General features: G+C 38.3%; 1 protein-coding gene across 6 annotated transcripts in view; it reads right to left on the minus strand.

Annotated features, from left to right (window-relative positions):
* The window catches only part of ATP8A1 (ATPase phospholipid transporting 8A1), a 236,490-nt gene that overhangs the window by 52,773 nt on the left and 169,962 nt on the right, over positions 1–13,755 (minus strand). For all 6 annotated transcript variants that reach the window (XM_070372338.1, XM_005908123.3, XM_005908124.3 and 3 more), the window contains 2 exons: positions 2,629–2,812; positions 2,427–2,537 (listed from right to left, as the gene is read on the minus strand). In XM_070372338.1, coding sequence (XP_070228439.1) covers positions 2,427–2,537; positions 2,629–2,812 — 295 coding nt within the window. The remainder of the gene's footprint in view (positions 1–2,426; positions 2,538–2,628; positions 2,813–13,755) is intronic.

Raw genomic sequence — 13,755 nt, forward strand, 5'->3', positions numbered from 1 at the left:
GGGGACTGAGAATTGAAAATAATTTTATTAGAAAAGAATAACAAATTTGTATAAACAGAAAATATTTTGTATGATCTCATAAGCTATTTTGGAAGTGTATTTTGTTTCAAAACAGACTATTTCAGACCAAATTCAGCAGTAATGAACAATAACTAAATTCATAGATTATTCTGTTTATGTTTCCAAGTATTTAATTATGGTATATGATTATTTTACCGAGTGGGTTGCAATCTAATTACAGATTTTTAGTGACCAACAAATAAAACTGCCTGCATACTTCGAAACTAAAAAACCCAGGGATCGAACCTGGGTCTCCTGGATTGCAGGCAGATTCCTTGCCGTCTGAACCACCAGGGAAGCCCTTAATTTTATTAATCTGACTCATAATAAGAACTATGCTCAGTCAACATTTTGATAAGAAGGTAAGCATTCTGACAGGCATAAAGAACAGCTGAAGCAAACATACAGCAGTTTCCAACGAACATCTCAGCAGGGGAAATGTAAAGTCTACAGACCGTTTTGTTTATAGTGTTACTTTTGTGGCATAAAGTATGAGATATTATTTTCAAATGGCACATGGGAAGGTTCTGCCTCTTCTGATGGATGTGTAGAAGCAGTCAACTGAGTAGAGGGCAAGGTGGCATAAACAAACATGTGTAAGGGAGCCCAGGGCAGATTTATGAAGGCGTAGGCAGGTCCTCTGACAGGAGTGGAAGATGGAGGGCTTTCTTAACAAGCTATGGAGCGCTCCTTGTTGGGCTCTGTGAAGCTGCAAGAGGAGCAAGGAACTGGTAACGCCTAGAGTTCAAACATTACGAATACAGCTTCTGATGAAAAGGTGGTCATATTTTTTCTTTTTAAATATAAAGAACTTACTTATCGCATCCTGAGTGTTCAGTTTACTTATTCACCTACTGGTGCTGTGCTACCCAGAGGAATAGCCGCTGGCCATGTGGTTCTTGAATACTTGAAATGTGATTAGTCCAAACTAAGATACGCTGTGTGTGTAAAATACGCACTAGACTGTGAACACTTAGTTATGAAGAAAAGAATGTGAAATATTGCTTTAATAATTTTTTATAGAGATTCCAAGCTGAAATAATAATATTGAATATATAGAGTTAAATGAAATATAATTTAAAATTAATTTGGGCTTTAATTTTTACTTGTTGTTGATGTGGTTCCCAGAAAATGTAAAATTACACATGTGGTTTGCTTTATATTTCTATTGGCAAGTTTTTGGAGGATAGAAACCTCGCGCGATTTACTTCAGTTACTGAACTAACCCTGGTGCCTGGCAGCCTGTGGAGACTGCAAAACATGTTTGCAGAATAAAATGCATCCTTTCAGAAATGATATTCCTGACCCAAGTTAAGTTTACATGTTAAAAATGTTATATTTGCCATATGAAAAGGAATATAGAAATTCCTTGTGATCCAGACACAGTAATTGAACTATTCTGATAATTTTTAGACAAATTCCTCATTATCTGGACTCTTGTTTCCTACCAAATCCAGACACCAAAACCGATCTGAAGAGCAAGGAATACTTCTATCCAATTATGCAGGCCTGAAACATAATAAGAACTATAGGATGACCAATACTAGCCAAACTACCTGTGTATTTTTATTGATTAGATCCCTTAGTTGGAGAAGGCAATGGCACCCCACTCCAGTACTCTTGCCTGGATGGATGGGGGAGCTTGGTAGGCTGCAGTCCATGGGGTCGCTAAGAGTTGGAGATGACTGAGCGACTTCACTTTCAGTTCTCACTTTCATGCCTTGGAGAAGGAAATGGCAACCCACTCCAGTGTTCTTGCCTGGAGAATCCCAGGGACAGGGGAGCCTGATGGGCTGCCGTCTATGGGGTCACACAGAGTCGGACAAGACTGAAGTGACTTGGCAGATCCCTTAGTAAAACTGACATCCTCAGTTTTATGTCCACTATTCCTTTCCTTTTTTAAAAAAATCGATTTTTATTGCATAGTTGCTTTACAATGTTGTGTTATTTTCTACTGTACAGCAAAGTGAATCAGCTATATGTATATCCCCTCTTTTTTTTGGATTTTCTTCCATTTTCCCTTCCTTTTCTCTTTAAACACAGTTTTCCTCATGTGCATCCCTTAACAATTTACTGTTTTCTCTCGTATGTTTTTGAACTTTATAAAAACTGCTATGTAGTTTGTAGTTTTTTAAAACTGTACACATTATTAGCAATTATAATTCAACATTCCTTACCAAAGCAACATAATGTTTTAGCCAGAATTTCAACATTATTCTCCACAGCTGACAAACTTTTTAACATATTCAGAAGTTAAAAAAGTGGGCTGATGAAGGATTCATTAAAATTATGAAGAAATGTCTTCCCCAAAACGTTTCAAATATATATGCAAATGACAAGGATTTTTAAACTTAACTTGCAATTACCTCGATAATATAGAGGACTATATTCTTGTAGAAGCAGTATAAGATACACTTGGAGACTCTGTTATAGTTCCAGGCACCATGAACCATCAACAAATTCTTCAAATATTTGAACTAAAATAAGAATGGAAAAAATTAACATTTTCCTCTTCATAGTGTCAGCTGACAAAGATGGATGGTGTGTTTGGCAGAAATGATGGTTTACCTGAGCTATAGAGTAGTCAGAAGAATTAGCTGCCTGAAGGCCTTCATTGCCACTTATTCCTACTCCAACATGTGCCGTCTGTATCATACTGACGTCATTTGCTCCATCACCAATGGCGAGTGTTATGACTTTAACTTGTTTCTTAACCATCTCCACAACTTCAGATTTTTGAAGAGGAGAAACCCTTAAATAACAACAAATTATCACTTTTTTTCTGAAAAAAGGAATTTTAAGATGTCATTGTCTTGAAGAATGAAAGCAGCAGAAGAGCTAAATGAATAGGTCTCTGAAGAATCATCATGGAAAAGTCTTACGTTTAAGTGTTTAAATCTCTGTTAGCCTGGTTTGCCACTTTAAGGGAAAAATAAAGTCACAGAAGCAAAACTCTAGGTGACAGATAGAAGCTACAATGGCCTTGTTAAATATTAGTTTCCCAGTATGTGTGCATAAATTTGTTAAAAGATGACATTTGTGTTCAGAAATCCCATTACTTCCTAACAAATAATATCAAGATTTCTGATTCTTCACTTTTGAATGAGAAAGAAAGCCAGAAAGGCTGTTGAATGATAGTTCAAATACCAATTGTTCTTCTATACCTTGAAAATAAAAGTTTTGGACCTCCGTAAGCTGATCTTAGATGATTCTTACACATTTAAACAATTTAAATAAACAATAAGGAACTGGGTACCTTCCCCACCTGTTCTCAGACACCCGGGTGAGTCAAGTAAAATACCAAGTACTTGATTACATAGTTCACGTGCCTGTTTCTTTTCTAAAGCTGCTGACAATGGCCAAGTAGAATCAAGCATCCTTTTATATAAAGGTGGGTCAGGAATACAGAACACCAGCATCCATACTAAAGTTGTATGGTATTAATATTAACTTTGGAGCAACTTATCATAGACTTAAAACCCCACAACAATTACAGTTCAATGACAAAATATTTATTTGCATGATTAACTTAATCTAGTATCCATGCTATCTCTGTGCTTAGACAGAAAGAAAGGAAAACTGAATAGTGATCTGGCTCAGCAAACTATTAAGATAGTAATGAACTACTGAGAAACAACTAATATAGACAATGTTAGTGAGCAAAAGAAATAATCCAGAGCTAAATTCTTCATCAAGGTTAAATGCGGTAAATACCTGCTGGAACATCTGGTAAACCATTTATTAGCCTACTTAGAAATGAAGATCATTGCTCTGAGACTCAATACATCTTTGCACATTTTCCTGATTATTTCCTTAGGAAAAATTCCTAGCAGTGGGTATTTTGCTCAAATAAGTGCCTTCAGGTGGCCCAGCTGTCCCTTCTTAAATGCTTTAGCCAAGAACAGATTCAGTCTTTATTTCAAGTTTGAGAATCATTGTGTTAGAGTGAGTTGCCTGCAGAGTGAACAGGTCTCCTCATCTTTGTATTACTTGTGCTGATCCAGGATAAGTACTCAATAAATGCTTGCTATATGGAAGAATTATTTTTAATTCTTTCTCTAAATTTCCTTTCAGAGTCTGGCAACAGTACAAAGTGACACAACTGTGAATACAGGGAAGGAATGGATGAGTATCACATCATCAACGGGCTTTTCCACTGTTAGCTCTCATTTTTCTTTGAAGCAATTTTCATTTCATTTTCACATTTTATTTAATTTTTCTTAACAGGCTGTTATAAATTGGTCAGCCTACTGGCTCTAGGCCAATGTTTCAAATATGAACTAGAGCTGACATTTAGTAAATGTCAAAAAAGAATGCTCACCAAGAAATGATCTAAAAAGCAAATGGTAAATGGGCATGAAAAGAGCGAAGCATTTGAAAACATTTGTCAAATTCCCTTTACAACTTAACAGGCTCACGATGCAAATACATTGTGAAGTCACACTATGGGATCAATGGAGCTGAGAAACACAAGTATTTTTTTTTTTTTCATAAGCTGAATGTATAATAAAGGATAAATCTCTGCATGGTGAACTAATACTAATGATTTAGAGAATCATCAGAAAAAAGCTGGACTAAACTTTGTTTTCTTTTCTTCATGACTATTACAACTAACCACTGCTTTCTTTGCTTGTCATCATAGTTTTTAATACCCCCAAATTAAAACTGGCTGAGGATTTTTACCAACACTATGGATGGAATTCCAGCCAACCTATTTAAAATCCTAAAAGATGATGCTGTGAAAGTGCTGCACTCAATATGCCAGCAAATTTGGAAAACTCAGCAGTGGCCACAGGACTGGAAAGGTCAGTTTTCATTCCAATCCCAAAGAAAGGCAATGCCAAAGAATGCTCAAACTACCACGCAATTGCACTCATTTCACATGCTAGCAAGATAATGCTCAAAATCCTTCAAGCTAGACTTCAACAGTATGTGAACTGAGAACTTCCAGATGTCAAGCTGGATTTAGAAATGGAAGAAGAACCAGAGATCAAATTGCCAATATACATTAGATCATAGACAAAGCAAGGGAATTTCAGAAAAACATCTACTTTTGCTTCATTGACTACACTAAAGCCTTTGATTGTGTGGATCACAACAAACTGTGGAAAATTCTTAAAGAGATGGGAGTATTGGACCACCTTACCTGTCTCCTGAAAAACCTGCATGCAGGTAAAGAAGCAACATTTAGAATGGCCATGGAACAACAGACTGGTTCAAAATTGGGAAAGGAGCATATCAAGGCTGTATATTGTCCCCCTGCTTTAACTTCTATGCAGAGTACATCAAGGGAAATATTGGGGTGGATGAATCACAAGCTGGAATCAAGATTGCTGGGAGAAATATCAACAAACTCAGATATGCAGGTGATACCACTCTAATGGCAGAAAGTGAAGAGGACCTAGAGAGCCTCTTGATGAGGGTGAAAGAGGAGAGTGAAAAAGCTGACTTAAAACTCAACTTCAAAAAACTAAGATCATGACACCTGGTCCCATCACTTCATGGCAAATAGAAAGGGAAAAATGGAAACAGTGTCAGACTTTATTTTTTTGGGCTCCAAAATCACTGTGGATGGTGAGTGCAGGCATGAAATTAAAAGATGCTTACTTCCTGGAAGGAAAGCTATGACAAACCTGGACAGCATATTAAAAAGTAGAGACATCACTTTGCTGACAAAGGTCTGTATCGGTTTTTCCAGTAGTTATATATGGATGTGAGTTAGACCATTAAGAAGGCTGAGTGTCAAAAAATTGATACTTTCAAGTTTTGGTGTTGGAGAAGACTCTTGAGAGTCCCTTGAACGGCAAGGAGATCAAACTAGTGAATCCAAAAGGAAATCAATCCTGAATATTCATTGGAAGGACTGATGCCGAAGCTCCAATACTTTGGCCATCTGAGGTGAAGAGCTGACTCACTGGAAAAGACCCTGATGCTGGGAAAGACTGATGGTGAGAGAAGAGGGTGATATAGGATGAGGTGCTTGGATAGCATCAATGACGCAACGGACATGAGTCGAAGCAAAATCTGGGATATGGTGAAGGACAGGTAAGCCTGGTGTGCTGCAGTCCGTGGGACTGCAAAGAGTCGGAAACGACTGAGAGGCTGAACAAACAAAAAACAAACATGGATGTGACTAACTCAGGCCTTAAATCAGAGTATGAATTCCCTAGGCAAGAACAATATCTGTTTTTCTTTAAGAAAAGGCAACGATGTGATGAGAGACAACCCAAATTACACAGCAAGCAGCACAAGTAAGGATATCTGCTTCCATTATCAAGATAAAAGAGGACAACTGGAAGGACAATCCTTGGAAGAGGATTCAACAAACAGCAGAAGCTCTGGTATCTGATGGGTCTGAAATAGTAGTTGGTTGCTAAAGAAAGAGATCAGGTTTAAGAAGAGTTCAAAAAACAAAATATACATACCTTATAAAATTTAACTCAGAATATAAATGTACAAGCTTGTGATGTAAGGCAAAAAACCATACTCTGCAAAGGAGTTTGTGTTTGAAATCCTGCATATTTTTCTTACAGAAACCTCACTTTGAGGCACAATCCATGTCTTGTTTCATTAAGTGGAAACTACAGTGTCATGATACCATCCACCCCAGTTTATTGTAATCTTGTCCCCAGCAATGTTTTCCTGGCAACTCAAAAAGTCCTTCCAGAACATTATATTTGGTTATCTACCAACAATTTTGGCTAGACTATTTTTTGGTGGCTTATGAAACATCTAGGTGATGATTACTTTAAGAAGTACAATAAGAATAAATAGATTAAAGAACGAACACCCATGGATTCCTAGTAAGCACCAAGTCAACTCATGGAAGCAAAAGTGTAGGCATGTACTAAAGACTGTCCTTCCAGCCCCGGGTATGCTGTGCTGTTGGCAGCCTTCAGCATGTCTAAGGGAGGGAATGTGGTTTAATGGGACCCAGGTTAGTCAAGCTGAGACCAGCTAAACAATCTTCTACTATTTGTACAGCACTCATTTAAAAAATTATTTCTTGCTACAAGAGGTATTCAGTCAGATCAGTCCCTCAGTCATGTCCAGTTCTTTGCAGTCCCATGGACTGCAGCACACCAGGCTTCCCAACTCCCGGAGCCTACTCAAACTCATGTCCATCATGTCAGTGATGCCATCCAACCATCTCATCCTCTGTTGTCCCCTTCTCCTCCTGCCTTTACAAGATAGCAAAACCAAGTTAGAAGACATTAGTGTTGCAGAAAGCTTTTTGATATACTTGCCAGTACTTCATAATTTCTGAGGATGTAGAAGTCAGCATGGGTTGCAAGAGCCTCCCTTGATGAGTCAGAATTTGACAAGGAGAGGGGAGTTCACGTCAGGTAAAAGAAATAGCATACATTAAATTTCACGTTAAAAATTCTCCAGAATACTTTCCTTTTCACTGTGTGTTTCCACCATACAAAAAGTCCTTTCCTCACTCATTAGTTTACTTTCTTCACTTTTATATACTTGCTTCTATACATGTACAGTTTTCTGAATAGTCTGGAACAACCTTACCACACAAGCTAATCTTCCCCATATCTATCAGAAACCACGGATTCAAGGTTGAGAATATATGAAACCTAAATTTTATAAATACCGATAGTGACCCAATGCATAACTCATAGACACCATAAAAGTGCTCTGTTTTCTACCCTAGATGTATTTTTACCACCCAAGGGTCCGCATCAGTACTTAAGTTTTTTATGGTTCTCTTCTCTTCCACTGTTGCTCTTTCTTCTTTGGAAGAAGTCAGAGCCTCTGCGGAAAAGGACTGCACATGGAGCACGTGCTGTGGAGTCCAGGTTTCTTCCCTGTGGCTCCACAAACAGAGGGCGGTCCTCTGCGATGCAACCTAGCAGTGCACCGAGTGCAGAATGCTCTTCAGATATTATCTTGGCTGCAGTTTCTGCATGTGTTATTCATTAGTTTTCTTACTTGCTATGCAGTAACTCTCACTGCCCTGTGAACATTAGTTTGGAGTACTGGAAATTTTTACCATTTAAGCTGGAAAGTATATATGGTGGCCCATCTTACATGAACCTCACTTTGCACCCTTTTAACGGGATTAGCTAAATGAATCACCTTTTCAAATGCAATATGGATAAGGATTATATGTGCATGTATATATACACACCCACATATTAAAGAATATTTAAAGGACTTTTTATAGGTAGCTAAAAGTACAATAATTTGTCTTACTGTATTGTATATTTAGGTTAATAACCTAGAAAAATCTCATATATACACTAAAAATTAGGCCAATAATACATTAACTTAAAAACTCATATTATAAACTTAAAAATTACTATAAAGTTGCTTTCAGAAAGTAAATTTGGAAAACACATTGAGAACATGGAGGAATACAGTATTTCTTCGTTATCCTGAAGCGTTTTGTATAATGACCTTGTATTTGTAAAGCCTTTGCATTTAGGAAGCTAGACAGCTGCTCCTGGTGACTATTTAGAGGTCAGGATCATTAGTGGGGAATCTGTTGTACTTTCCTTTGCAACAAACTTCCTAAGTTTTCTCTTTGCGAATATCAGTCTATTCCCCATTGAGTCATATTCTGCTGACTAATAAAGAAATTACGAAAGGAGAAATACCTAAGAGAAAAATTTATGAGACTGAACTTAACTCTTCTTCGAACTAAAATTTGTAGGCTCATTTATAAAGTTTTGAATTGAGGAGGAGTTAAAACATGGCAAAAATAATTTGGGCTACACGTACTAAAATTATATAACCATTACAGTGCTTCCAGAAATTCGCCATCAATTTATTACTGGAATGAAAACAGCCATTTATATAGCAAATCCTAAAAATGATTCTTAGCATAGGGTACATAATGAAACATTCACCCATTACTAGGTAAGAAAGTCGTGTTATTCAAATGACTGATGAGTGAGTGCTTTCCTAGTCTCCAAAAGCAACATCTGCTGATACACTGTGAAGTCAGAGCCATCAAGGGCAACTTGTAATTCAAGGATTCAGTCTACAGAAACAAAATACAGACAGCCCGGCCACAGGACGCAAAAGGAAAGTATCTTTAATTCCTTTTGTAATGCATTTTAGATGTAAAACTTCTCTTTTGTGGAATTATGTGGCTATAAGTAAACTTCAGTTTCAATGGTTCAGATATTTTAAATAATGACTGATCATATTGACAGTAATATATGTTTGCATATGCATGTATGTATGTGTGTACAGGCACACTGAACTATTGACTGGCAAATATACCTTATAAAAGGCACTAAAAAGAAGATACTTCCTAGTAGAAATATTTATTATAGTATTCATACCATAGAACAGTTTGCCCACAGTGGTACTGCTCATTTAAAAAAAAAGAAATCCATCCATCCATCCATCTATCCAGTTATCTGGGACCTAACATTGTACTTAGCATATAGCAGACTGCTGTAAGCAACAGGAATCAAAAAATAATACAGTAGTAATGCCTTAAAATATTAATTTGGATCACTCAAAAGATATATACATATATACATGCCTTAATTAAAAATACTTTTCTTGCTAAAAAATGGTAACCATTATTGGACAACACAGGGTTGTTACAACCTTCAATTTGAGAAAGCATGAAGAATCCAGTATTCATTACCTAGTTCCTCTATACTCTAAATATACAACAGGCTGCCTCCTAACTGTGAACTGTCAAATATGAATAAGAGTTGTAATCTTGGCATCATGGACGAGGTTATTTTCTCTTTTTTGGCAAAATGTCCATTTACTCAGTTCCTTTACTACATGGTGAAATTTCTATGGAAGAATATAAGGAGAAGAAAGGAAAAGAGAGTAGATCTCAGAACCCTCCTTCTGCCCCTAAGAGATATTAACTTAAGGACTTTTATTGAGCTACTGACCCAGGAGTTAAACGTTAAGAGCCTGTAGACAGTGGTTTCTCTATGGACTCTTGCTACAAGGAGATGGTAGTTTCTCCAATAAGGACCGGCCCAGCCACCTCTGTCTAGGAGCCTCACATGATAGCATTGGTGGCCTTTCAACTGGGAAGCACATCTACTCAGGAAGGATGACTGCCCTCCCCCTTCATGCTCTGCCCGATGGTGACCTTGCTCTCAAGAGTGGTAAGACCAATGGCCCCAGCTCCCATTCACTGGATCTGTTTGGAGACCATGTGGGCACTGATTCTCTTCCCTCTTCCCATGACTCTGGGTAGGTAAGGAAGAGCTGAAGCGTCTTAGTTGTTGCTGTTTAGTCACTAAGTCGTGTCCAACTCTTGTGAACCCATGGACTGTAGCCCACCAGGCTCCTCCATCCATGGGATTCTCCAGGCAAGAATACTGGAATGGGTTGCCGTTTCCTTCTCCAGGGGATCTTCCTGACCCAGGGACTAGAGCTGCGTCTCCTATGTTGCAGGCAGATTCTTTACCACTGAGCCACCTGGGAAGCTAGAGCTTCTTTAAACTTAAAATCAGCTTGCCCGTCTTTCTTTCCTTCCTCCACCTCCCTACTCCCTTGTTTTTTAATTTTCTCCTATGTAGATGGGTTTCTCCAAGGAACTTTCTCTCAGAAAGCCCTAGTGGAAGATGGAACATGTGGTAGCAGATGGTATCGACAGACACTGGAATAAAATCCTGATGATGCCATGAATTAAAAAAAGGAATTCACTAGATTTCAGAGTCACAATTACCTGTCAACACAAAACCTGTGAGAGTCCTTTGGGGAAACAGGAAATGTCAGATGACTATCAGCAGATAAATGGGATGGAGAGAAAGAGTGGTGTGCCAGAGGACACAGAGGAACAATCAGGTGGGGAAAGCTTTCCACCCTGTCTATGGTGCCCTGTGCAAGCCTGGGGTGACCAGTGTGACAGGGCTGAGACTGGGCTGGATAGAGCTAAGGAGTTCCTCTCTCTTTGCAACTGTGAACTTTGGCTTAGGCTTAGAATCTCTGGAAACTCAAAGCCCACAAAATAATGTGAGAAACAAAACATGGCAAATTCAGGATTATCTCCAAGGTTCTAAAGCTAAAACCTCAGGACAGTTCTAAACTCTTGCCTAGGAAGAAGAAAGTCATACCTTTCTGGTCAACCTCAGGGCATGAAGCCAGGGCAGGGACAGGTGCCAATATTATGGATGTGCTGAGAACCCTTGAATGGTACCTCATCAGGGCAATTCCATCAGAATGTGGCTGCCTCTAACAAGAGCAGTGCTTGGGTAAAGACACTGGAGTGAAATAAGGATTCCCTAAGCTCAGACTGAACCCTATTTGAACCCTTCCAAATTTGCCTCAACTTAGGACCCAGCTTTCATCTTTCCTCCAAAAGGAATATTACTGCCCCATAGGGCAAATGGGGAAAAGTAGTCTCACAGGAATATTTACAAGACAGGAGAAGCTCAGGAACACAAAGGAATGCAGTAACTTATACGAAAACAGAACTTGTAAAAACAAACCTAACAAGAATTTAAAAGAAGTATGAGGGGAAAAAAACCCTGGAAAGATATGGGAGGATGCTGGACATGTGAGACGGAAATAAGCAGTTATAAAGAAGAATCAATTAAAAATGTTACATAAAAATGTAACTGCTAAAATAAAGAAACCAATAGGAAACTGATATAACCTGAAAGTGTAAATTAAAAAATTTCCCAAAAGATACCAGGAAATTAAAGGATAGATTGTGAGAAAAATTAAATGAAGGAAAAAAGGTGACTACACATATATAATGGGAATCCAAGAAGAGAACAAAAAAGGACAAATGAAAAGAATGATGAGTAACTTCAAAGAATTAAAGAAAGATATATATCTCCTTAGACTGAAATGACTATATTAATATAGCACCAAAATGTAAGAAAAAAAGTTTCCTATCACCAGACATATTATGGTTAAACTAAGAGTAAGAAATATTTCTATAGCCTCTAGACAGAAAAAGTAGATCACTTACAAAATAAGTAACCTGACTAATCCTGGATGCATGCACAAAATTACTTTAATATCTTCAGTTTTTGTCTCTATGAGGGAAGGGAAGGAAAGACATCTTAATACATATAGACAATAAGCACAAGTATGGTTATCAGAACAATAGAGATAATCAGCACAGTATAGATATAGATTGTAAAGCTTTCAAATCAGCTAAAGAAAATTTTATTTAACTTGTATGGAGAGTATATCATGTGAAATGCCAGGCTGGAAGACTCACAAGCTAGAATCAAAACAATCTCAGATATGCAGATATCACTCTAATAGCAGAAAGCAAAGGGGAAATCAAGAGCCTCTTGATGAGAGTGAAAGAGGAGAGTGAAAAACTGAGAGTGAAAAACTGGTTTAAAACTGAACATTTAAAAAACTGACATCATGGCATCTGGTTGCATCACTTGATGGCAAACAGATGGGGAAAAAAGTGAAAACAGTGACAGATTTTATTTTCTTGGGCTCCAAAATCACTGCAGACAGTGACTGCAGCCATAAAATTAAAAGAAACTTGTTCCTTGAAAGAAAAGCTATGATAAACCTAGACAGAGTATTAAAAAGCAGAGACATCACTTTGCTGATAAAGGTCCATATAGTCAAAGCTATGGTTTTGCTAGTAGTCATGTACGGATTGGAGAAGGCAATGGCACCCCACTCCAGTACTCTTGCCTGGAAAATCCCATGGATGGAGGAGCCTGGTGGGCTGCAGTCCATGGGGTCGCTAAGAGTCGGACACGACTGAGTGACTTCACTTTCACTTTTCACTTTCATGCATTGGAGGAGGAAATGGCACCCCACTCCAGTACTCTTGCCTGGAGAATCCCATGGACAGAGGAGCCTGGTGGGCTGCTGTCTATGGGGTCACACAGAGTCAGACACGACTGAAGCAACTTAGCAGCAGCAGCAGCAGCATGTACAGATATGAGAACTGGACCATACAGAATGCTGAGTGCCAAAGAATTGATGGTTTCGAACTGTGGTGCTGGAGAAGACTCTTGAGAGTCCCTTGGACAGCAAGGAGATCAAACCAGTCAATCCTAAAGGAAATCAACCCTGAATATTCACTGGAAGGACTGATGCTGAAGCTGAAGCTCCAATACATTGGCCACCTGATGCAAAGAGCCAACTCATTGGAAAAGACATTGCCACTGGCAAAGACTGAAGGCAGGAGGAGACAAGGACAACAGAGGATGAGATAGTTGGATGGCATCACTGACTCAATGGACATGAATTTGAACAAATTCTGGGAGATAGTGAAGGACAGGGAAGCCTGGTGTGCTGCATTCCACGGGATCACAAAGAGTCAGAAACAACTTAGTGACTGACTGTTTCACACAGTGGAAGTTATGGGGAGAATAAAGAAATAAAAAGCATAATAAATGGAAAACACAAAATAAGACTAAAGAAATAAGGCTGAATATGGCAATAAATATAATATGTATAAATGGGTTACATTCACCGATTGACAACTTATTGACCAGAGATGTATCAACATATCTTATTTTGTTGTTGTTGATTCTTCTAAGATTCAGGGAAGATTTCCTTTAAGCTTGACTGGTTGGATCTTGTCAAAGTCCAAAGGACTCTCAGGAGTCTCCTCCAGCACCACAGTTCAAAGGCATCAATTCTTTGGCACTCTGCCTTCTTTATGGTCCGGCTCTCACAACTGTACATGATCACTGGGAAGATCATAGCCTTGACTATACAGACCTTTGTTGGCAGAGTGATGTCTCTGTTTTTCAATACACT

The sequence above is a fragment of the Bos mutus genome, chromosome 6, assembly GCF_027580195.1.
Source record: "Bos mutus isolate GX-2022 chromosome 6, NWIPB_WYAK_1.1, whole genome shotgun sequence".
NCBI classification, from domain to species: Eukaryota; Metazoa; Chordata; class Mammalia; order Artiodactyla; family Bovidae; genus Bos; species Bos mutus.